At 25.0% G+C, this 23,862-nt stretch overlaps 1 protein-coding gene across 2 annotated transcripts; it reads right to left on the bottom strand.

Annotated features, from left to right (window-relative positions):
• Window positions 1-2,558: 2,558 nt before the first annotated feature.
• Window positions 2,559-20,514, bottom strand: LOC129611761 (protein glass). 2 transcript variants are annotated; one of them, XM_055525068.1, is made up of 12 exons: window positions 20,260-20,514; window positions 10,890-11,051; window positions 8,925-9,056; window positions 8,596-8,714; window positions 6,179-6,313; window positions 5,098-5,473; window positions 4,082-4,375; window positions 3,791-3,925; window positions 3,603-3,719; window positions 3,367-3,529; window positions 3,217-3,247; window positions 2,559-3,124 (listed from the first exon to the last, which is right to left on the bottom strand). In XM_055525068.1, exons 3-12 carry the CDS (start codon window positions 9,024-9,026, stop codon window positions 3,055-3,057), a joined length of 1,542 nt encoding a protein of 513 aa, XP_055381043.1. In that variant the 5' UTR covers window positions 9,027-9,056; window positions 10,890-11,051; window positions 20,260-20,514; the 3' UTR covers window positions 2,559-3,054. The 2 variants fall into 2 exon arrangements, with proteins under 2 accessions (XP_055381043.1, XP_055381051.1); XM_055525076.1 differs by having other exon boundaries at window positions 2,782-3,124; window positions 5,098-5,344; window positions 20,260-20,510.
• Between the last annotated feature and the right edge of the window lie 3,348 nt (window positions 20,515-23,862).

Genomic DNA, 23,862 nt, shown 5'->3' with positions numbered 1-23,862 from the left:
TTGAAAAAAAAGAACTACTTACCAAACTTTTATTCCGGAAACAAAAAAATTTCTTTCCATTGAAAAACCATCACTCAACATTATTAAAAGAAAACTAAACCACCAGTTTTCAAAAAAAGCTTGACGATTATGCAATCGGAACCGTTTTTATAGAATAGATTTTATAGAATAGTTAAAAATGTATTGAACATCCATCACGTTGTGTTTTTGCTCTATTGCATCTATTATGTGCAATACATATAAGAAATCCTCTTATTTTTAAATAAATTCAGAGAAATAATTTTAACATCATAATTTACGAATATATTTTATTTCTACTTTCATAAAATAATTTGAAAAGATTTCTAGAAAAGTAAACAAACAAATTTCTCGCATTGGAGCTATAATTTTGTTTAAATTTAAGCGATAGCGTTCCATAATATATCCACAGAAATTTTCCTGAAAATATTTATTTTTATTCTTTTATTTAAATTGCCATGTTTGTTTTTTAATTTCTTTTTTAAATATTTAAAGTAGTACCTATGTATATTGGGAATTTGTTGTGAAAAAAGTTTTCGTGGTCACCCAATTTTACTTTTTTATTTACTGTGGCGCCCTTAAATAGTGCTGTGGCCCGTTGGAGTGCCATATGGTCCTGGTTGAGAGGCATTGATATAAGGTAAATGAAATTTTTCTCTTAATTTTCCAATTTGATCCATAACCCTTACTTGGTAGAAACTATTACACCAACCACTTTTTACTTTAGTAAACAAATTTTTGTTTCATGATTATACTAATACAAAAAAAACTTTTTTGAAAACTTAAGAAGTAAAAGCAAAAGTAGAAGCAAAAATGGTTGGTGCAATGTGCAATATTTTAACTATTGAAAAATCTAATCGAATTTTTTCTGATCGTACTTGGAATCTTAAGGTAAAAACGTCCTAAAATATTTGCAAAATATTTCTGATTTCTTTTCAAGAGTAAAAAAAATCTCCCTATTATTCCTAAGGGCGAATATAGATTTACTTCTAGTAATTTTCGTTACCTTCCAGATCGGTTTCGAAGGAGGATTAAGACTATGAAGCAGTTTAGACCCACTATATTATTTTTAAATTCTATAATTTTAAATTTAATTGTAATGTTAAAAATTTCATTAGAGCATTGTAACTTCTGCACTAGTTGGACAATATAATAGCTTTTTAAAATAGGGATGAGTACAAGCTTGCTTGAGAATAAAAACTTTGTTTTTTTTTGTAATTTTGCAGTATTTTTGATTCTATTATATTTTATTCCAAGTATGTACATACATATGTATGTATATAAATAAAAGAAAACGTTGATATCTGGCATATTACAGCATTATTGCAGTTTCATAGCGTTTTTATAAAAGAGAATAATCACTGGAAGGGTGACACAAAAAAGTTGAGTTGAAAAATTTATCTAGGAACACAATTCAAGGACGTTAGTGGTACCCATATCAATTAAAGATGGGGAGATTTTTTTGTTTACAGGAATATAAGTATGTTCTGGAGCAAAAGAAAATTTGTTAATTGAATTTATTCCCTTTTATTTACTTTCCAAGCAATTAGCCCTCAAACATTCCCTTTTAGAATTTCTAGAGTTAAATCGGCAACTCCATTTACAATTTGTTTCTGAAATTATTTTAAGTCCTTCCTTAAGTAATTTATCAAAATATTTTTTGCTTGCTTGTTTTCAGCTTGACCCAGCAAATGAATTGAATAAATTTTAAAGTATATTTGCCATTATATGCACATATGTACTTATGTATAAATGTAAGTAATATCAAAACCGGCTTTTTGAATAAATATTTTTAGATTTTAATTTTATAGTTTTTAAATTTATCTGAACAATTGGTAGTTTTGTGATTACCAGAACAATGAGCGCAGAAAGTGTTCAACTAATAGTTTAGTTCTTGAATTTACACTACACAAAGTACATAAAAGAAATATCTAATACCTTCGAAAAGAACCTAATTTCAAACACCAAATACGAAAGCGTTGGTCACAAATGAAAATTCACTTAATTTTTTTTTAACCAGTGAGCAAAAAAGTGAATGATAGAATAAAGTTCTAAATTCTTCCTGTTTTAAGATCAATGAATAGATTGTGTATAGTTTTTGTGCGATTTTGAGATTAACTTGCAAGATAAAATTGGAAAAATAAGCATAATTGAAAATACGTTTCAGTTGGTATAAATCGAACGAATTATACCCAAGCACCTTGAAAATCTGCGTTTAAAAATTTGTTTTTAAAGTATCTAGAATTAGCTTTTATTGTTGTATACCAAGTACTCGAACCTGTCAAACCACTTTATAGAAACTGCACAGATATGTCTGACCTATATACACAGCTGCCAAGTTTCATGAATCTAACTTTATTATTTTGCCAAATAAAAAAATTTGTTTTTGGAGTTGTATGGCAGCTACCCAAACCTGTCAAGCCATTCCATGAAAACTTCAGGAATGTATGTAACCTGAAATTCGACACACGGCTGCCATATTTCATGAATATTACTTTTCCGAATACATACATATGTAAGTATATAGAATTAGCTTTTGGAGTCGAATGGCAGCTACTCGAACTAGTGTATCCATTTCAATAAAATTTTCAGAACATACAATGTAAAATATAATGCAAAATTTGATACTTATATCTCTTAAATTTTAAAATATTTAAAAAACCCTCTTTGAGTTGTATGGCAGTTACCCGAATCCATTGTCCAAATTGGTCCAATTACAATAGCATCCGTCCTTGGCAGAAAAGACACAACTTGTGACAAGTTTGGTGTTGATTTCATTATTCGGACGACACATTTTTTCACATAAAGAAATCACTTTTTTACATTTATATTAATTTAAGTCAAAAATTTATTATTGTACATTTTTTTGTTGCTAAATATGATATTTTTCTTTTCCATCACTTGAGCTGCATAGAAATTATAACCATCAAATTCGGTATATAGTGGTGTTTGCTGTTGCGGCACTGGAAACGATGGTGTTGCTAATAAATTATTACTTTCTATATCATGGAAATTATAAAATGTTTTAGATTTTTGTCATGATATCACATTCGTATTATTTCCATGAACTCTCATGTGTCTATTTAGATTGCCAGATTGAGAAAATCTATGAAAGTTTAAGAAATAAATATATTCAATTTATACTTATGTATATGATATACATTTGTACAAAAATAGTTCGAAAAAAGTATAACTCACCGTAAATAACATAATTTGCATTGGTATGGTTCTAAAATTAAAAATTTGAATTAAGAAAAGAATGTGTACGTGCATTTTAATTGACTATGTTTTATAATTTAACATATTTTCTGGTTTGAATAACACAAATTTCTGTAAATGTTAACTTACTTTCACCAGAATGTATTCGTAAATGTTTTGTTAAGGTAGAACTGTCTGAAAAAGCTTTTTTGCAGAAGCGGCACCTATATGGTCTTTCACCAGAATGTGTTCTCATGTGTGTTGTTACGCTTGAACTTTGTGAAAATCTTCTACCACATATATTACAATTAAACTAGGATTTCGTTATTTGAAAAACAAACATAATTAATATTAGAAAACATAAAGTCAAATTTTTTATTCCTTACAGGTTTCTGGCCAGTATGTGTGCGTAAATGAGCTGTGAGATTCGCTGCTTGAGAAAAACTTTTATTACACTGTGTACATCTATAAGGTCTTTCACCCGAGTGTGTTCTCAAATGCGTCTAAAGTTTTATAAAAAAGTTTCATTTAAAAGAACATTTTATTATAAAGATATTTTTTTTGTTAGGGTCACCTTTAATGTACTTGGACGGGCATAAGATTTTCCACAAAGTCTACATAAATTTGGTTTACTAGATTCAGATTCTTCAAATTCATTGCTTTCTTCATCTTCATCAAATCCAATTCGTACAGTTTTATTTTCAGTGTCCTTTGAAAGATAATGCAAAATTTATAAAGGAGATTTAAATTTTTTAATTAATTTTTGACTTTAAGGCACTACTACATTCATTCATTTTTTTAATAGTTTCACAAAAACAATTACAGCTATAATGTATAATGTATGTATATATATATTGTTACATACTTGTAAATACAAAGGGCTTTTGCTTGGTGATTGAGGATCGATTGTATGTTGATGAAATGATTTTTGTGATAATGTTGGTGACAATTTATTTGTAGAATCTGTAAAGCTTGTTAAAGCTTGTGACTGTTGCTGTAATTGTTGTGGCTGCTGTTGTTGTTGTTGTGGCTGTTGTGAACCTTGTGAAGGAGCTCGAAAATCAGCTGTAAATGAATACGTTGCTCCACCACTATAATGCGAAGGGCTAAGTAATTGCGGGTATAAAACATTTACAGATGATGACGAATTTGGTGTCCACTTTTGAAGAAAATAAAGAAATTTTTTTTAGTGTTTAGACTTTGTAATTAATTTTTTAGTAATTTAGTAAAAAAGCAATATATCTGATCTAGGGTATCTGATTGCGAGGACTATTTGAGCCGAAAACTTTTTCTCTAATGTATGCAAACGTAATATTGTAAAGTTTACTGCCGATCAAGATGTTGTTGACTTGTTCGACAATAGACTACTGAAAAAATACAGCTGAAATAATTATGCCGATGTTCAAATAGAATTTTCGCACGATTTTTTAATTCATTAGTTGTTATTTTTTTCTCAAAATTAAAAAAATAAAAGAAAACCACAAAATATTTATATCTATTCAAACCGGCAGCTAATTGGTTGCGACTTGCATATTGGATTCAAAATTTTCATTCAAAAATAAAATTAATTGAAAAATTAGAATTTTTCTAATTGCTAAATAAATTACTAGTTATAATATTTATAATGTTAATTTACAAAACTGAACGCATGGTACATAACGTACATAGAAAATTAATATGAATTAAAAAACATTTCTGATTTTTTAAATGCCAAGTTCTTTTAAACAATTTGTTACGCTATGGACAAGTATTTTCTCGAATCATTAGCCATAGTATTTTTTTTTAATTTTATTTCTTTTAAAATATACTACGTTACTGTACCATAATCAAACAATTTTGATAAAATTTATCAATAATATATAAGCACATACTCATACTTACTTGAGAACATGGTAAAGGAACTGTATTTTCCGCTGGAGGATATCCATGCATTGTCATATTTACATTAACACTAACACTAGGATATAAAGATGATGGTGGACCCAGTTGATTTGGAGTACCATCATAATATGTTTGACTATTAACGTTTGTATTTTGGGTTTGAGACTGATTAAAATGATGATGGCTTGGTGATAGTAACATTTGAGGGTGTACTGTATATGATAAAGATGTTTGTGGTGCTGAAAAACTACAATTTTGTCCTTGATGAGTTGCATAAGTCGTCGGATCATAATTTTGTTTATATACAGCATGTTTTAAGGAAAGAAGGACATCGGCAACATCATTTGTACTACCGGGTTTAATGTCAGATCTTGTACTTTAAAGGGAAATAGGAATTTGGAATTTCAGGTTTTTTCCTTTTTGTTTTTTTTTTGTTCTTTAATTTTGATTCGAGAATTTTAATTATAATATAGAACAATTAAAATATGCGCCTTAGTTCGAAATTTCAGTAATACCATATTAATACACAATAATTCATCTTAAGATTTGTAACTGGGAATTTGTGTAGCAATAAAGTTTTACTGCAATTTTGATTCAGGGGGTGCATTTAAAATTTAATTGCGAAAAAGATTTTAAATATTATATTTTAAAGCATGCATTTTAAAGCTAAATATGTAATACCTGGTAATACTTAATTATAAATGTACATAGTAAGTTCGTATTATTATATTATAAGAGGAGTCGGAATTGGAAAATTTATTACACACATTTTATTTATACAATATTTTGTAACAAAAGAAACCAATTTAGAAATTTCCTTTTTAATGGAAAACAACCAACAATTACATAGATAATTTCAAATCGAAGTTCTATGTAAGTATATTAATTATTTTAAATTTATTTTATTAAAATTTTTGAACTGGCAAATTTAGGTTTTCAATTTTATAGACGGAATGTCTTTGAGATTACATGAGAATTATTTTCACTTTTATTGCAGAAATTTCTAAATTTTTGATTTCTTTTCATTCATATATATGTAGATATTTTGGTATTGGTAAAAACAAAAATTTTAACAACTTACTTGTAAGAAGCACTACAAGATGGTGAAAAAGGGAATAAACTGGGTAAAGGATCAATATCTAGTGGAGGTAGTCCAGGAAATGAAGACATTTCTTCTGTATTCCAATAATTTGTTGTAGAGTTTCCTTGTGAAGAACTAAGAAATATGCGTCAAGAAAAGTAAAAATAAATTATTAATTTTTTTTTAATCTCATTAATTTTGTAATTTTAAAAATAATTAAAAGATATTTAAAATGTTTTTATTTAAATTCGTTTTTAATTCGGTCTTAGAGTATAGATTAAATTTGAGTTAGTAAGGATAATATAACATAGTTCTTTCTCTTTAGGATAAGAAACTTTTGCATGTTTAAAAAATTAAACTTTACACTTATAGAATTTCAAAACTACTTTGAAGTTTAATGGAGCATTAATCTATAAGTGACAAACACTTATATCATCTGTGTTTTTGCTTTGCTTGTGATCAAAGAAATAAATTTTTTCAATATTAATTTCTCGATTATACTAATAATTTTGCACAAGAATAATATCGTTTTTGATTCGGACAAATTTCTATAATACCTACGGAAAATCGCTGTGGTTTGTGCAGAATGTAATTGCATTCTAATTTTAAATTTACAGTCAACTTTTTTAATGAATGAAAAATTTTTACAAAAATTTAAAATTTTTATAAAAAGTAAGTTGTCAAATCCTTACAAAATTATTTCAATATTCGCAACCGTTTTTGGTTTTATTAATTTTATTACGAAGGTATAATTGAAATTAAATATATTTCTCAAAAAATTACAAATTCTTTATATTAAACATATTTTTATTTATTCACTGTATATTGTAAAAATTTTTGTCTATTCCTGTACGGCATACGGCATTCGGACATAATATTCGGACATAAAATAATAGCAAAAATTTTATACTATAAAATGTATTAACTGGGATTCTATTAAAAATAGTTTGTATTTGCAAATTTAGAGTGTCTAGATCATGATTTCTTTAATTCATTTGTACAATGATCTGCAGAGCATCTTCAAAATTGAATTTTTCTGTATTAATTTTATTAAAGAAATTTAAAAAAAATCCAATAATACTCTGATACGAAAAATTACAAAATTAATCAAGTTTTTAAATTTCTAAAATTGCAGCCGTCACGTTTTGCTGTTTCAAATAAATTTCACATTAAAAAGAAAACTTATTCATTCTTCTATAGTTTTCACGTAATTTTAAATTTCGAAACTTATTTAAAAAATCTTCATACCGTATAGTTCTAAAATGCGCTCCTCTTTAAAATTCTAAAACTGTTTTTAGTTTGTTAAAATGTATTTAAATAATTATGATTATATTTTTTGTTATTTAATACCATAATGAAGAAATTATGTTCAAATTTAACATTTATTAAGTGAGTATACTTAAATTTATAGTTCATCTAATGCCATATATATCTATCAGGCCATCAAGCTGAAATTATTTTATGACTTTGACTTTATTTAGTATATTGAAAATTTTAAATACTCTGACTTTTAAATCTATTTCTTATTCAAAAATATTATTCTGTAATTCAGTATACTCTTCCATTTGGAAGACAAGAAAGGTTGTCTGGGCTAAAAATTGTATTTTTTTTTTAAAATTCATTTGCCAGATGGAATTTACCAACCGAATTTTTTTGAAATTTAAATTTTAAATTTAAAAAAATATGTATAGAATCAGAAGAGCTAAAAATATTGATCAATTTCCTTCACACAAATAAATTCCGACACCACTTCCATTTAAACTTCATATAAATTTGGAATTTATTTTTGATTTGCTCTCTGAGCTTGATGGCATGATGGATATATATGGCATTAGTTTATCATTTATTGTATTATAAACTTTTGTTTATAATTAATTATGCTGATTCGTAATCGGAAACGTAATTTGAAAAATTGCGGTTGCAAGAGGAATTTAATTAGAAATGCTGTCGACTGTGTTATTGTTAGTCAAATATAAGTTTCAAAATTTGTTATTTTTATGCAATTGGAATGAAACATTTCTACCCATAAATATTTTTGATAAATCACAGCCAAAGATTTTTACATTCGTGTTTATAGCCAAAATATTTATGAACTTTTTATATTGTGAATTAATTCTACAATACTCCACAATTCAGTTTATCACTTAATTGATGGAAAAAAAATACGCGCAATATAAAATCAACGAGAAAATTATCTCAAAAATTTTCACTTACACAATTTTGTGAAAAATAAAATTATTTATTTTAATAATTATTTTTTAATTTTAAAAACTGTGTTATAATAACTGTTATAATAACTGTGCATGCTTGTAATAAATATAAATCAATATATATATATAAATTTTTTATATATATATATATATATATATATATATATATATATATATTGAATATTTAAATATATAAAAAAAAATCACCTTAAAACGGTTAAATTTTGATCGAAACAACTTTCACAATCTAAATCCGAAGTATGAATTGGTGGAATTGATGTATTATTCTGGCAGGATATACATCCAGAACAGGATTCCAAGCATTCCTATGTATTATAAATAATTATATAGAAAAAGAAATTAAATGCTCATACATAATTATTTTTTTTATATTTAATTTTAAACAAGTGGGAATTATTTACTATAATATTATATAAGCATATTTTTTATATATTTGAGGAATATACTATATCCATGCTTATATATATATATATATATATATATATATAAATTTACAATATATAAAATTCAATTACCTGTGGACTATCAAATGATATACCAAATAAAGGATTATTTGGCACATATCCTGCCTCAGGCTCCAAAGGAGCATTACTAGTAACTTTACATGATATATACATAGCTCCACCTACTTTTATCTTACAAATAACCTGTTGAAAATCATAATTTAATTTTTGTTATTATTATTTTTTTATAATTTTTATATTATTTTTGAATTTTTGTTGGCTGTTCCCAAAAAAAAAAAATTTTTGACTTCCAATGCGCAAGTCAAAATTTTTAGAAAATTTTCTTATATAATTTTCATAAAACAACAAAAAAAAAATTAATATTATTTTAAATTTTAAGAATTTTTATATAAATCTGTATATAGTATTCTTAATTTACTTCTTCATGTAGATAAGCATAGTATTAATGTACATATATATATGTATGTATGTGAGAAATCAAATTATGCATAGTATATACAATAAACGCTGTTCCTGGCAACGTTTACCCAGCCTGGATACAACAGCTCATATGTATAAAGTATCCAATTCTCCATTTTGTATTTTCTACATTCATATCGTTACAATTTTTCTTGATAATGGGTGGAAAATCCTAATGAATTGATTGTAGAGCAACGAGATGAATCAAGCCAAGCATGATCCATCATATATATTAAAAGAATGATGCATTAATATTTAATTGATATAGTTATTTAAATAATCTTTTTAAAACTTCTTATATAATTTTTCTGTCTTAACAAAATAAGAATATATATACATATATGTATATATATAACACAAGTTTATCATTCTTCAGAAAATTAAGCGAAATTGCTTAACATTAAGTTTTTAACACGAAAATACACTTTTTTTTCTTAAATACAATGTGAATATGTATTAGGTACAGTTATACATATATAGGTACATTATTTAATCTGCTATATACAGAAAACCCAACAAAAAATGTGAAAGTCTAATTACTCTAATTTTGTATTTTAATTCTTGTCCGATTAGACAATTGTATATTTTTATGGGTAGCATAAAATTAAAAACTGCTTATTTATTTTAGTCTGTTCGTCCACCTGCCGGTCTCTTTATCTGTCCTAGTGCATGCTTGCAAAACTTCTACACCCTTTAAGGCGGAAGTCTGAAGCCTTATACGCAACTAGATTTTTATTAGGAACAATTATTTCTCTAGAAAACTCTCTAGATTTTTACCTTTCTTTAAAAATGTCACTTTTTGATTACATAATTGTATAGAAACTAAAAAACTTTTTAAATTCCGCAAAAGCACAAATTATTCTTTTATTGCTAAAAATCTAAAACGGCTATTACGAATATATATCCCGATGTAATTTTTGATATTGCAACGAAAACAAAAACTCTTAGAAGGCAAATTGTAAAACTCTAAAATTTTAGCAGCTCTTAGAATATATGATAAATAATTTATTTCGTTGGAAAAAATTTATTTTCCGTCTTCACCTCTTTCAAAATTTAATCTTAATTCTTCTAACTAATCACCAAATTCGATCATTATGTTAACCCTTCTTTTAATTTTTGTTCTTTTTCCGAAAAGTATGCAATAATTTTTTATTGTATAAATTAATTCTATTATAATATTATGCAATGATTGCACGTATGTACGCTTGAATTCCATCGATTTTTCACTTAAAAAATACTTGTTCAAGAAAAAAGTGCTACTTTTTATATATTTTAAAAAAATTTATTTTAAATTTAATAAATTTTATAAATAAAACGGCTTGGGTGAAACCAGATTGAATATTCAATTATAAATGCATAGCCCCACTTATGTTTTCTGGAGTTTCAGCGTTTGGTTTTTCTTTTCCATAGAACTCGAACAGAATTTTTGTACAAAGTATACTTAATAATATTGTCTGCTTACTTTTCTCATATAACAAAATGCTGTTGCACATTATAAATAATAATGAATTATAATATAAAATATATTTATTTTTTTCATCAATAAAAACATCTTACCTAGATAATAAATAATTACTAATAGTACCAATAATTGTAAAATCTGATGACATCCTTAAGACTATTACATTGAAATTAAATATGCGAGCAATATAATTGAGATTGTTTCATTTGAAAAAGGCCTTTCAATTTGGTACATTATGCTTTGATTTGTTTCAAATCCTGTAAATTATAATAATTATTAATAATATTTTATGTAAAATTTTAAATTATATTTTAAATATCAAAATTTTGCAAAACTTTGATATTTAAAATAAGAGTTGCAATATGCGGCTCTTATTTAAAAATCAAATTCGATTTTATTCTATTTTTCAATAAGACACAGCATATGAGCACACTTATTACCGCATCAATATGATGGGGATCAAAATTACAGTAGTAACACTAAAATGCTACAAAAGCTAGCGATTACAACTCTTTAACAGAGTTATTTATTAAAACCTTATTGCTCCAATTTGGAAGTCAAGGTGATGAAGCAGATGAAAATGTTGCCGGTTAATTTCTTTTTCAAATGTAACTAACATTTAAAAAACCAAAACAAGTGAAAAGTAAATTTAATATTTTCGTTTAAGCATACCGGCAAATCGGACTCTAAAGTTACAATTGTCATAATTAAATTTAGAACGTCAAAGCGCTAGCATTTATGTATTTACGACAAATATACAGTATATATTTAAATTGATTTCAATTTCTTGTAGGTACTTCTGAAGCCTGGACCTTTTCAGAGTTTGTTAAACTGTTATATATAAACTTAACACTATTGAAATAGAATAAAATTTAGCCATATAATCTTGTGAAAATTTTTTTGCAATATTGCAATTCATTAAATATTTCAACCTTAATCAACCTAAAACAATAAGAAATTATGAAAAAAAAAATATTAAAAACTTCAACTTTAAGTTTCAAATCTCATAATTTTTTTTTTATCTTTTTTTCTGGTACATAAAAGTAATAAAAGTCTCTATTCTGTGAAGAATTTATTTTTGTTTTTTATTTTATTGTGGTTTTTATGGCGAAGGACAAAATCTAGGATGCAAAGAAGAAAGAAAAAAATATAAGGAAATTTCAGTTACATGGAATATGCAGTGCTGTCACTTCATTGCGAGTACAATTGAAAATATTATGTCGCATCTTTGTGGAAAACATTTTAACTTAAAAAACTATTTTTCCATGTTCCCAGACTTTTAAAAACTTCAAAATGAATCTATGAGGTGTAAAAACTGTGTTAATAGTGCTCTATAATTTTGATTGTAAAATACTGTAGAACACGAATATTTTAAAAGTGTTAATTATTCATGAAATTCATATTTGATTTCTTTGAAGAAATTCGAGTGAGTAACATGGCTAATCCACCAAAAGGCATGTCGAATGTCAGCAATATAAAATTGTATTTTTGAATAAGACAAATTTATGTTAGATCTACATTTCTATATTTACATTTGATTATTTAATCTTATATATATCTTAAACTATCTAAGCCTGAATTTATAAACTTTGCAAAAACTATTTTTCAAATTGGACCATTATACTTAAAAAATGATTTGATGAATGTTCCAATTTGTCGGGATTCGTTACGCTATATATACATACGTTCTTATGAGGTTGACAATATTATTTAGGACTTAAATCAAACAAGAAAATTAAAACAAGATAGTAATAACTACATATGTAAATAACGATGTTTCTAATAAGGAGGGAACGGCGAGAAAATCAATTGGAGTAATATTTTAGCAAATATGTTCATATGTATGCAAAATATTGTGCATATATATCAAAATACTATGGTTGACAAATGGAATTAAAAGTGTATATATAGATGTACTTGTTAAGTTTTATGTATATACAGGAATTCCAACTTGATTTAGACTTCAGCCGCTTTAATTTTCAATTTCACATCTAAATTTAAAAAGTTCACTGAAAATATTTAAGTTGCTATAGCTAGATTTAAAATTTTGTAGCAAAAAAAAATTATTCTGTTGAAAAGTCAACATTTTTATATGTATGTACATATGAAAATGTAAACATATCTTCCAAATGATATAAGATATGCAAAAATAAAAACCACAAAGTCAACAAAGTTTAAAATCGCTGCAGAATTACTATAGATTAAAATTAATATAAAAAAAAAAAATGTAATATTCATAGTGGCATAAAAAACAGGTTTACAAAATCAAAATAAGAAGTGCTATGTTTATGATAAATAAATAAATAAAATGTAAAACGGTTATTAAATATGTCAACATAATGTAATTATACATTTTCACCAATATTATAATGTGTACGTATGTACATGCATACATACGTAATAAATATTTTAATATGGAAATAAAAGATATGAGCAAGAACGGACTACAAGAAGTTTCACAGAAAAAAATGAATTAGATTTTTCAACTAATCGTAATTAGCTGGTTTCAAATTAGGTGTTTTATATAAATAATTAGAAGTATTGACAACTTCTTTAGCTGTTTTAAAATTCACTATTAGCTGGCTCAACTATTTGGAATTAGTTGAATGCAATATTTAAAAGATTAGGTGATTTGTCTACTCATTTAGATGTATTATCTAAAATAAATAGTTGAAAAAGTTCAACTAATTTAATTAGATATTTCATCTAAACATTTAGTTATTTTAGAAAAGAAAACAAAAAAATAAGTTTACAGTTTTTATGTAAATTCCTAATCAATGACTACATTTTTAAATATTTTGACTACAACTTTAGTTGGTTCAGCTATTTCATTTTATTGCCAAAAATTGACTAAAACATTAGTTGAACTACTGAAAACATTGGTTGAGTTATCAAAAGATCAAATGTTTTACTTAGAAATAAATACCGTTACTTTTTTCTTCAATGACTACTTTTCTAGATATTTTAACTATTACCTTAGTTAATTCAGCCACTTTATTTTACTCAAAAAAGAATTAACTAAAACACTAGTTGAAATATCGAAAAAATTAGCTAAATTTAGAAAAAAACACTTGTTTTATCAAGAAAAAATTCAAAATACCGCTATTTTTTTTGTATTCTAATTTTTGAAGTTTTTGAACAGAAATTAGTACATGTTTAATATTGGCGTAGTAAATAAGCTTAGTTTTATTATTGTAAAATAAATTTTTCGTGATTAAAATTAACTTAAAAATAATTATTATTATTTAAAAAAAAAATTAAAAATAATATTCAAAAAATTTACATATTGGACTAAATAAAAAAAGTGATAATCGTGTTAAGAGTAATAAAAACAGGTTCTTACTTTCGAAGATATAGTTCTAGTATGATGTAGAAGTTTTGAAAAGTCAATCATTACATTTGCAGCCTGTAGGTAATTTTAATTTTATATAAATTTTATAATAATTATTATAACTTTAATATTAATTTCAAGTTTTAATTCCCAGTTTAAGAAAAAGGAGACTGAAACTTAAAGCAATGTAATTTGGCTCAAAAATAATATTAATCCTGAATAAATCGTAATTATATAATTAAAATATAAATTTCAGAAACCACAAACCATAAAGTCTTACATGTGGCGAAAAAAACAATGGAAACCTTCAAATTTAGATGTTTTGCATTACACCTTACGGTATTACAATACTTTAAATTTTTTTTTACTCTATTTTTTTATTAACGATATTAAAATTTATAAAATATTTTAAGCACACATTGTTCATCAAATTACAACTCAATGTTATAAAGGAGGAATATTAACTTGTCAATAATTTTAAAAATACAAAACCCATCATCATTGTTGTTAACTTTCGTGTTTTTTCATTTAACATAATGTGACATTAACTGAAAAAATATTGGATAAAATAAAATTAAACGAAACAAAACTTAATTTTTAATTTATAGTACCTTTTTATTTTCAGGATTAAACCTAAATAAATTTAGAAACGAGCCTAATTTATTTAGATACTTTTTCTAATATAATAGGTAAAAACCCTATTATAATTAACTAAAAAATAGTTATATTTTCTATTTTCTAACTAAATAATTAGGTATATTATCTATTGTTGAGAATATTTTTTAACTATTTATTTAGGTGAAATTCCTATTTCTTTAGTTAAATTTCAAAAAGGTTTTAAAATAAATCAACTAAATGATTAGGTGAACCGACTATTTGCTTAGTTCTAATCCACCTAAATTTTTAGGTATTTTAGCTAATATTGTAGATAAATCAGCAAATTTATTTGGTTAATTTTCCTAATTATTAAAAAGTAAATTCAGCTAATTTAAATTAGGCAATGTAGCTAAATAGTTTAGGAGGCTGAAAATCAAGCATTTCATTAGGTGATTTATACTATTGTTTTAGCTAAATGTTCTACTCTTTTTTTTCTGTGTTTCATTTATTGTGTGTAAGTTTTTCACGGAAAGAATGCTTACATACTTCATGCGTAAGTAAAATATCCATAGACTTAACTAATTAATAGACTAGATTTTCCTTTTCTCCCAATAATGGGACGTCTTTTCCTATATACAAACATTTTTCCATTAGTTTAGTAAAAATGGTTCTACTGACAAGCTGTTCTCTTCCCTATAAGATTTTATAAAATATAAGCAAAAATTGAAAATGAAATAAGATTATTCTTTGATTTTAAAGATTTTCTAATTTTTTACAAGAGAATCGAAAAATGGGAACTTTTAGATATTTCTTAATTTTGAATCAAAAATATTTTTCGTACTGCAAGTCTATATTTTTGTCATAATATCTTAGTTAAACAGAATTTTATTAAAGTAGAGTATGTCATGATAAAACTCATTTAAAAAACAAACCTTCAACTTGCACATTTCTTAACTTTATGACTTTCCTTTAGATTAAATGGTTTGGAAAATGTTTCAATGATTTGTACAGAAATTTATCTTAAAAGAACATTTGAAATATTTTAGAATGTTCATTAGAGACAATATTTTTAATAATGTCACAAAATAGATGCAAATTACCTATACATGTTATTAATTGTGTGCTTGTTTATAAATGCAAAGTAAAATTAAACGAAATCAATAAATATATTTATGTGCAAGTATGTAATATTAATTAATACAATAAATTTTAATTGATTTTGAGGAAAACATATGTACATACATTGACACCTTTATAATTTGAACACAAATTTTCCAAAAATCTTTTCAATTCTAGGCCTACTTGCAAGCGAATAAGAGAAATGTTTCTTATATTTTTGTAATTCTGTATGCTATAATTTCAGTAACGTGAATAACGTAAATACATATTCTTGCAAATTTAAACATATTCTTAATAATTCAGCTCTATCATGAATTCCACTCGTAGAATTCTACGAATTACGAACATAACTACGACGTAGATTTTCGAATGATCACAAATTCCTTTCGTAGAGATTATGAAACGCCAGTGGCAATATCATTTTTCGGAGTGTCAAAATCAGTATTTTATTTCGACTGTCAAATGTTTATTTATGTTTTTTGGTTGCTATTTCAGTAAAAATTTTTCATTCAGTAATTTCCTTTAATACGGTAACCGAAACTCAAACAAAACAATTCAAAATTTGAAAATTTGATACGATTATTCTCTTTAAATTGCTTGTTATGAGTGATTATTTCTTTCGTAGACTTTTGAGTATAATTTTAACTACGAACGTAATTTATGATTAATTCATTACGAATATTCGGAATAAAATTTTAGTAATTTCCAATTGATAACATGATATTCGTAATTTACCGAATTTCAGAGCTACGAACGAAATTCATGATAGGGATAAAATATTTTCTAATTTATTCCCCTAAATGTATGCAATCAGAAGTTATCATTAGGTTAAATAATTTTAGTAGGACATTTATTTTTACAATGTCGCACTTAAAATTTCAGTTTTACTTTCTTTTCACAATTCTTTTTAGTGTTGCCCAGGAAAATAATGTAAAATGTTTTAAACTTCACATTTTGCTGTATAAAATTGAAACTTATGAATTCAAATGCAATAATATAGAAAATTGCTTTCAAAAGTTTCATATAGTTTTTCCCGAAATATAATCAGATCTTTTCTGAAGCCTCAATTATCAAGCTTTATTTTTAGAAGTTTTGTCAAGTGTAATAAAACGATTAATGTAAAGTCTACGATAAAAATACAACTGAATATTTTTTTCATGTTTTAAGAATACCATAGATTTGGCAATGAAAGCAATACAGCGTTTTGATTTATATATGATTTATATACGATAAATGTACACTGTCAATAAAAAAAACAGAAGCAGCTAATAAATAATAATCTAGTGAAATATTAAGAATATTACTTATATTTGACTAGAATTATAATATACAGCAACTATATGATTTTAGTTACTGCAAAAATCATAGATTCAACGCACTTCTGTTTCCTAACAGCTACTGCTGCTATCTGTCTTTCATATAAAATTATATTACAGTTAAAAATGTACCAAGACAAAAATAACATTTTGGAACTTTAAATTGGAAAATATTCCTTGTTATTGCGATTTTAATTTTCTTTTAATCTTAAATGATTTTTAATTTCATAAAAGAAAACATTGTCAAATAACAGCTGAAAGACAATGATTATAAAAGAAGTGAATGTTATCTTTTTTATCGCGCGGTATTCATGCTTTAAAGTGCTAAAAACAGCAATTCTATTTTGGTTCTAAATAACTGGGAAAAGCGGGGCAAGGTGAACTAGTGGAACAACTACTTGATACTTTTGAATTTCGAGAAATTCATTAATGTAACTCAAAACTTACTATAAGGGAAAAAAATTTGTCGGTAGTTGTGCAGCTTTATGCACTGCTTTCTCAGTGTTAGGGAGCTAACGTCCAACTCGCCGAGGGGTGCATTCGGGTGTTCAATTGGAACCGAGGTGTAATATAAATGGAATATGGGAGGGCTACAAGAAGTCATAACTGGCTGCGGTGGTCGGTGAAGAGGACTTCCTATGCTCACATTTTGCTCCAGTAATCTACAATGCAGCTGCATAGATTGAAATGAGATGGCCCAAAAGACATAGAATTTATGCGAATTTTATCATTCCTACACGTGAAATAATCACAATCTAATTATGATATAAAGGCATGCACTTTTTATATATGATTTAAATATTACTTTTATACGTTATGGAGTTTCAAAATAATTTCTCTCACAAAGTGAAAATTATAGAAAAAGTATTGATTGAATGATGATGGATGACTAATTATTTTACTTTTAGGAGCTCATAGAATTTGCCAACTATATTTGATTGCTATACAGGAGCTTAAAATATTTTATAAAAATTAATGATGAATGTTATAAATTTTTCAATAATAAATAATTGTACATTGAAAACTAATATACTAGTTGCAATTCTTTGTTGAAATTGGATCCAATTAATAATCTTTGAATTTGTAATAAATAATAAGTTAGAAATTTTATTTCGTTGTCTATATTCATTATAAAGTGTCTATATTCATTTCGTTGTCTATATTCATTATATACATACACAATTATAAATTATTAAAATAATTGAATGGTTAAGTTTTCACTAAAATTGAACACTTTTAAATGTTTTAGCATTTATTGTCGAACCGTCGGTAAAATTTGAAACTTAAATCATAGCCTTGGCAGCAAATGTGTTTTAAGCACAATAACAAAGTAGGTGTAAGTGAATTTTATATTTAATTTTGAATATTATAGGTCTTGAATAAAAATGGTAAGAAAAATCAATTGCCGAAATTGCCGAATTTATATTCTATGTTTTTCTATAAAATGAGTTGTCGACCATTGATTTATTCCGTTAACGAATAACATTTTTCAAAAAGTAGTTATTTTTTTAAAATAATTTACTTATAAGAAAGTCTTATTGCCTTCATTTTGAAGGGGCAGTGCCAAACGGTTATCATTATTTATGTTGGTACATACATATATGTACATTTAATATGAAACGTTCCAAAAATGACGCTGGATAACCACGTTTGAATTAGAATTTATAATTTCAAGCGGGTAGTGATTGAACTTAAAACTTTCCATGTCAGCTTAATTTAGCTACTGTACATCATATAAGCCATAGGTTTGTTAACTTTATATCTTAAAGTTGGTACACCAAATTGATCTGAATATAATTTCCAGTGAGATAATGTTTGCTTGCGAAACTTTTCGAAAAATGTTGGAAACAAAAATTTGGCTTTTAATTTTTCAACTAAAGAAATTAGTTAAAATCTGTCATTACAGAAAGAGACAACATTATGTAGTAGAAAGTGATATTCGAAATAATGTTTTAAATATTTGAAATTAGCTCTAAATATTGTTTATATAGAGTACATATGCACCTACATATTACATATACATTAATTACATTTTTGACTTTTTGATTTGTTTTCGTGAACGAATTGTTTTATACTTAAATTTTTGAATTTCAAGCATTTTTAATTAAGAAATTACTTATGTTATCCTGCAAAATATAAAATATTAAAAATTTCTACTATTTTAAATATAAGTGATTAAGAAGGCATCCCAAAATTGGTTATTTTAAATGCTTAAACCAACCAATAATAATCCAAATAACATGTAGTGCAATTAATAAGAAGTTTTGAAAATTGTAAATATTTATAACTCCAAAAAATCTTGTAAGAAAATTTAATAGACTTATAATAAAAGAATTTTTTATTTGTAGGCACATGGAGCATGCTTATTGAGACTTTTGTGTAATGAATCGCTATACAGATAGTTGATACAGACACCTAAATATATATCTAAGTGTTAAAGAACTGAAATAATTGTTCTTGCTCTACACCAGTTTTTAAAAAATATTAATCCCAGATTTCTTTCACACACAAATAAATACTATAGCATTTACAGAGCTGATCAAATAGAGTACCCATTTGGCAAACAAATTTTTTTAATATTTATTTTATTTCCTTATGTAATTATTTAATTGGATCTAAAAGGCGGCACATATAATATTCATTTTCCTTTATCCTCACCATTTTTTTTTACTTATTTCATAAAGAGGATTGTTTATATTTTGAAAAAACCCCAGTCCATTTGCTACTTCAAAACTCTTTTATTTTCCAAAGCAATGATAATGTAAAGAGTTCAAACCAAAACATACATATATATGTTGTCAGATAAGAAAATAAATAATTTATAGAGAGCAAATAAACATGTCAACTGAATTTTTGGTTATACTTTAAACATAAACGAAGCAATGTTTCATTTTTATTTGAAATGGATTTAGGACTTTGAAGTGGACTTTCAAAATAAACTATTTTTTATAATGATTATAAAAACTAAACGTAATTATATTTGTCATCATTTATGTAAGATACATACTTATTGGAAAAACACAAAAATTTAGATTAATTTGACTTGCATACTTGTTTTTTTTTAACTGTTTAATTGTATTAAAATTTACATAATAAACTTACATTTATTTAATTATTATAAACATACATATGCATACATATATATATATGTATATGTGTGTGTTGAAGTAATCCCAAAAATTGTGAAAAAATATTTTTAAAGTTTATTTTGAATACACAAATAATTTATTTTTTAATTTTTTATATTTTTTTCTTATTATATATTTGCTTGATATGCAATATTTTTAAAATTATTTTTATTTTTAATATTTAAGACTAGGTTTAATATAATATTAACGATATATCAAAATATATTAACTACATGTGCTTATAATCTAAGTATGCCTTTGTATAATATATAGGCATGTAAAATTCTTCAATGCACCAATATGAATTCTGTTATACAATTTTTTTTTTAATTAATTCATTTTCAAATTTTAAAGTAAATTTTTCTATTTTATTTATTTAAATATAATAAACATATATACATATGTATATATATTTTTGTTATATTTTATTCGTGACACTAATTCCAATTAAATATACAAAATTTGCAAACGAATAGGTTTTGCGAAGATTTTACACATACACAATTAAGAACATAATACATACATATGTACTTTTATATATACATAAATTTGATTTTAAGGCACCTTTTATAAATTACTAAAATTTTCTCCTTTTATATACATACATAAATCTAAATATTAAAGTACAAAATGTAAATAAAATCCGAACATGCTTTAACGAAAAGAAAAACAATACTGACTGAGACTGACAAATTGAATTTTCTTTGAATATTTTCATCGATTAAAGTTCAATAAGTATAAAATAAAATGAAAAAAGAAAGAAAAAAGAAGAAGAAGAAAAAAAACGCCTCTTCAATGAAAACTAATTAACGTTATAGAATTCCCATGTGAGTATTTTAGAGTTCATTCCGTTGTATAGTGTCATCATATGTGTTATACACATATATAGGATAACGTAATAACGGAAAATGTAAATTTTTTTTAACTACCACAATAGTAGTTTTTAAAATTTTTCCTTTTGTAAATTTGTGTGTATGTTATGTATGTGTGCCTATATGCGAAGCTACATATTATATAACAATTTGCTTATATCATTACGTACATCATGTGTGTATATGTGTTTATAGTAAATCATTATTTATTTTGATCCTTTTTTTTTCCCATGTACTTGGCCTTTAGATTTTTTTTTGTTAATGCACAAAAAACACGTTAATAAAATAAGGTACTACAATAGAAAAAATGTGCTGCTCATCATTCTAAAATTGTTTTTTTTGTTACGTCAACATAATTTTTCGATAATATACAAGTACATTTGAATTTTTGCATAAATTTTATATTTGAAAGCGAAAAGCAAAACCAGAAAATATTCAATTTAAACTGTTTGAGCATGTTTGAATTTGAGAATTCCTGAATTCAAGGCCCCGCATTCATGGATTTTAATTTAATAGGAAGAATTGCCGAAATTTGATTTGAGAGTCCTTCTAGTTCATATATAGTTTAGTACAATTCATATAATTTAAAAATGTTATAAATTAAAAAAAAATTTTAAACCTTATTTAATACACTTAAAAAATTTTTTTTATATTATGTAGACCAAGTACACGATGACACAAGCAGAAATATATAATATCCAGTTTTTATTTAAAATCAGTCGTATTAGTATATCAGGCCTAAGTTTTTAAATTTTTTAATCATATATGATTTTATGAGGACCCCAATCAAAAAATTGTCCCGAACTGAAGTATAGAGATTGTAATAAACAATACGTTGATTTGAAAATAAAAGTTTAACGTTATTAAGAATAGTAGGTTACTGGAATAGAGAATAGTGTAATTAAAGGAAATTTTACTCATTTGAAAATACCATTTTTGTATTCATGCAAATTCATATGAGAATGAAAGTAACAAATCCACATACCTTCAAGATAAAAGTTTTTCTTCTAATTAAATAAAGCAATAAATTTCTCTTTCGTTGTATGTACTTCCTTGTATCTAGCTCAAGAAATTAAATTTTATAATAGATTTCTGGCGATGTATTTTCTAAATATCTGAATCAAGTCTTTCATGTGATCGTCACATTCAAAGAATGAACAAGTTTAAATTTTCTATTTATGCCTTCAAAAAATATTAAGTTATACGTATTAATTAACACACGGTTCTTTAATCTTATACATTCTAAACGAAATATTTCAATATAATACGCACCAATTTGTTAAACGAATTTTGTCCTTACACTATATCACATGTGTGTTGAAAAAAATTTATCTTTTACGTTGCGTGATAATTTAAATTCATTCATTATACCTGATCAATGTCCTTAGTAAGTAAAGTTGATAGTGTAGAGAAACTTAACTATAAAAAAAATTCTTTATATTTTTTTTCAATCATTCAGGTATCTTTGTTTCCTTTTTTTTTTGGTTAATATTATGGAATTACGGTAATATAATCCTTTGGCATTGGGCTAAAAAAATGTGAGTATAAAAAAACAAAAAAAAACTCCAAAGATTATTTTCATCCAACTGGTCAATGGCTGATATTTAGAAAAAAAAAATTTATTTAATTTGAACAATTTTTAAAATTTGTATTTTGCACAAAAATTTGTTAACCGAGCCAAAAAGGTGGGAAGTTTTACATAATATTTGTAGGCATTAAAGCCGATATAAATAAAATAATAAAATTTATTTATTTTTCTAACTTAGAGTCTTTTAAATTTAATTATATTTTTTTATGTGATTTATTATTAATGTTATGTTTAAATCCAAATTTTGCTTTTACAAATATCAAAACTGTTTCATTTTTCTAGACTCCTAAAGTTAACTGTACTTGTTCAGATTACAAAATGAGTCAAATTGTCATTATACTTCTGCAGCTATAACGTATATAATATATAATATTTATTAACATTAGCATAGTACGTCAAACCAAAAAACTTTCTTACAAATTTTTAAAGCAATATGGCAAAGCACATAAATATCAATATTTTAACCGAAATACGCTAAGAAAAGGCTATGTATAATTTCTCACCCTGAAAATAAAATTATAATCTGAACTATGCAAAGTAAATTAACTAATTCCATTAATTTAATTCCATTAAAAATTATATTTATACTGTCAGTTTTCAAAATTAACTTCTAAATATTTTAAAGTGTAATCTACCCGTCTCTAACTTATAACCTCTATTTTTACAGAACTATCAAACTACCCTTATTTGAATATCAAGTGGTAATGCAGAGCTACACATTTTCAATCTTATATAAATACATAAGTAAATTCAAAAGTAAAAATTTTTAAATTTAAAAATTGTCCCACTCTAGTCGACATTTTTTTTTTATTAAACAACTGCATATTCATTTTTGCTTTTCTTTCTTATTTTTTAATACATTCGTTCATTCATTCATTCATTCAATCATACAACGTTAAAATAAGAATAGTAATAATAAATTCCAATTGATTGTATATGTAGTATGAGTGTGTTTGTATAGTTATAAAATATTGCTGTGGGATGTGGCATATTTAACAAAAATGTTTATGTGTGCATATTGAATACGAAAATTTTTTTAAATTCAAAATGGTTTTCATTTTCTTATGAGTTTCTACTCTTTAATTTCTGCTCGAAAGAAAATTGAAATATAAAAATT

Source organism: Condylostylus longicornis, unplaced genomic scaffold (genome assembly GCF_029603195.1).
Source record: "Condylostylus longicornis isolate FDR11 unplaced genomic scaffold, ASM2960319v2 ptg000004l, whole genome shotgun sequence".
Lineage (NCBI taxonomy): Eukaryota > Metazoa > Arthropoda > Insecta > Diptera > Dolichopodidae > Condylostylus > Condylostylus longicornis.
This window is presented reverse-complemented; position numbering and strand designations above follow the sequence as displayed.

What these genes read in the sequence shown, in the direction of transcription:
- LOC129611761 (XM_055525068.1), bottom strand. Translation starts at nt 9,026, where the DNA reads ATGTATATATCATGTAAAGTTACTAGTAATGCTCCTTTGGAGCCTGAG. An exon ending in CAAAATTTAACCGTTTTAAG is followed by an intron (nt 6,314 to 8,595) that starts GTGATTTTTTTT and finishes CATATTTCTTAG; the next exon opens with TTCTTCACAAGGAAACTCTA. An exon ending in AAAGCCCTTTGTATTTACAA is followed by an intron (nt 3,926 to 4,081) that starts GTATGTAACAAT and finishes TATCTTTCAAAG; the next exon opens with GACACTGAAAATAAAACTGT.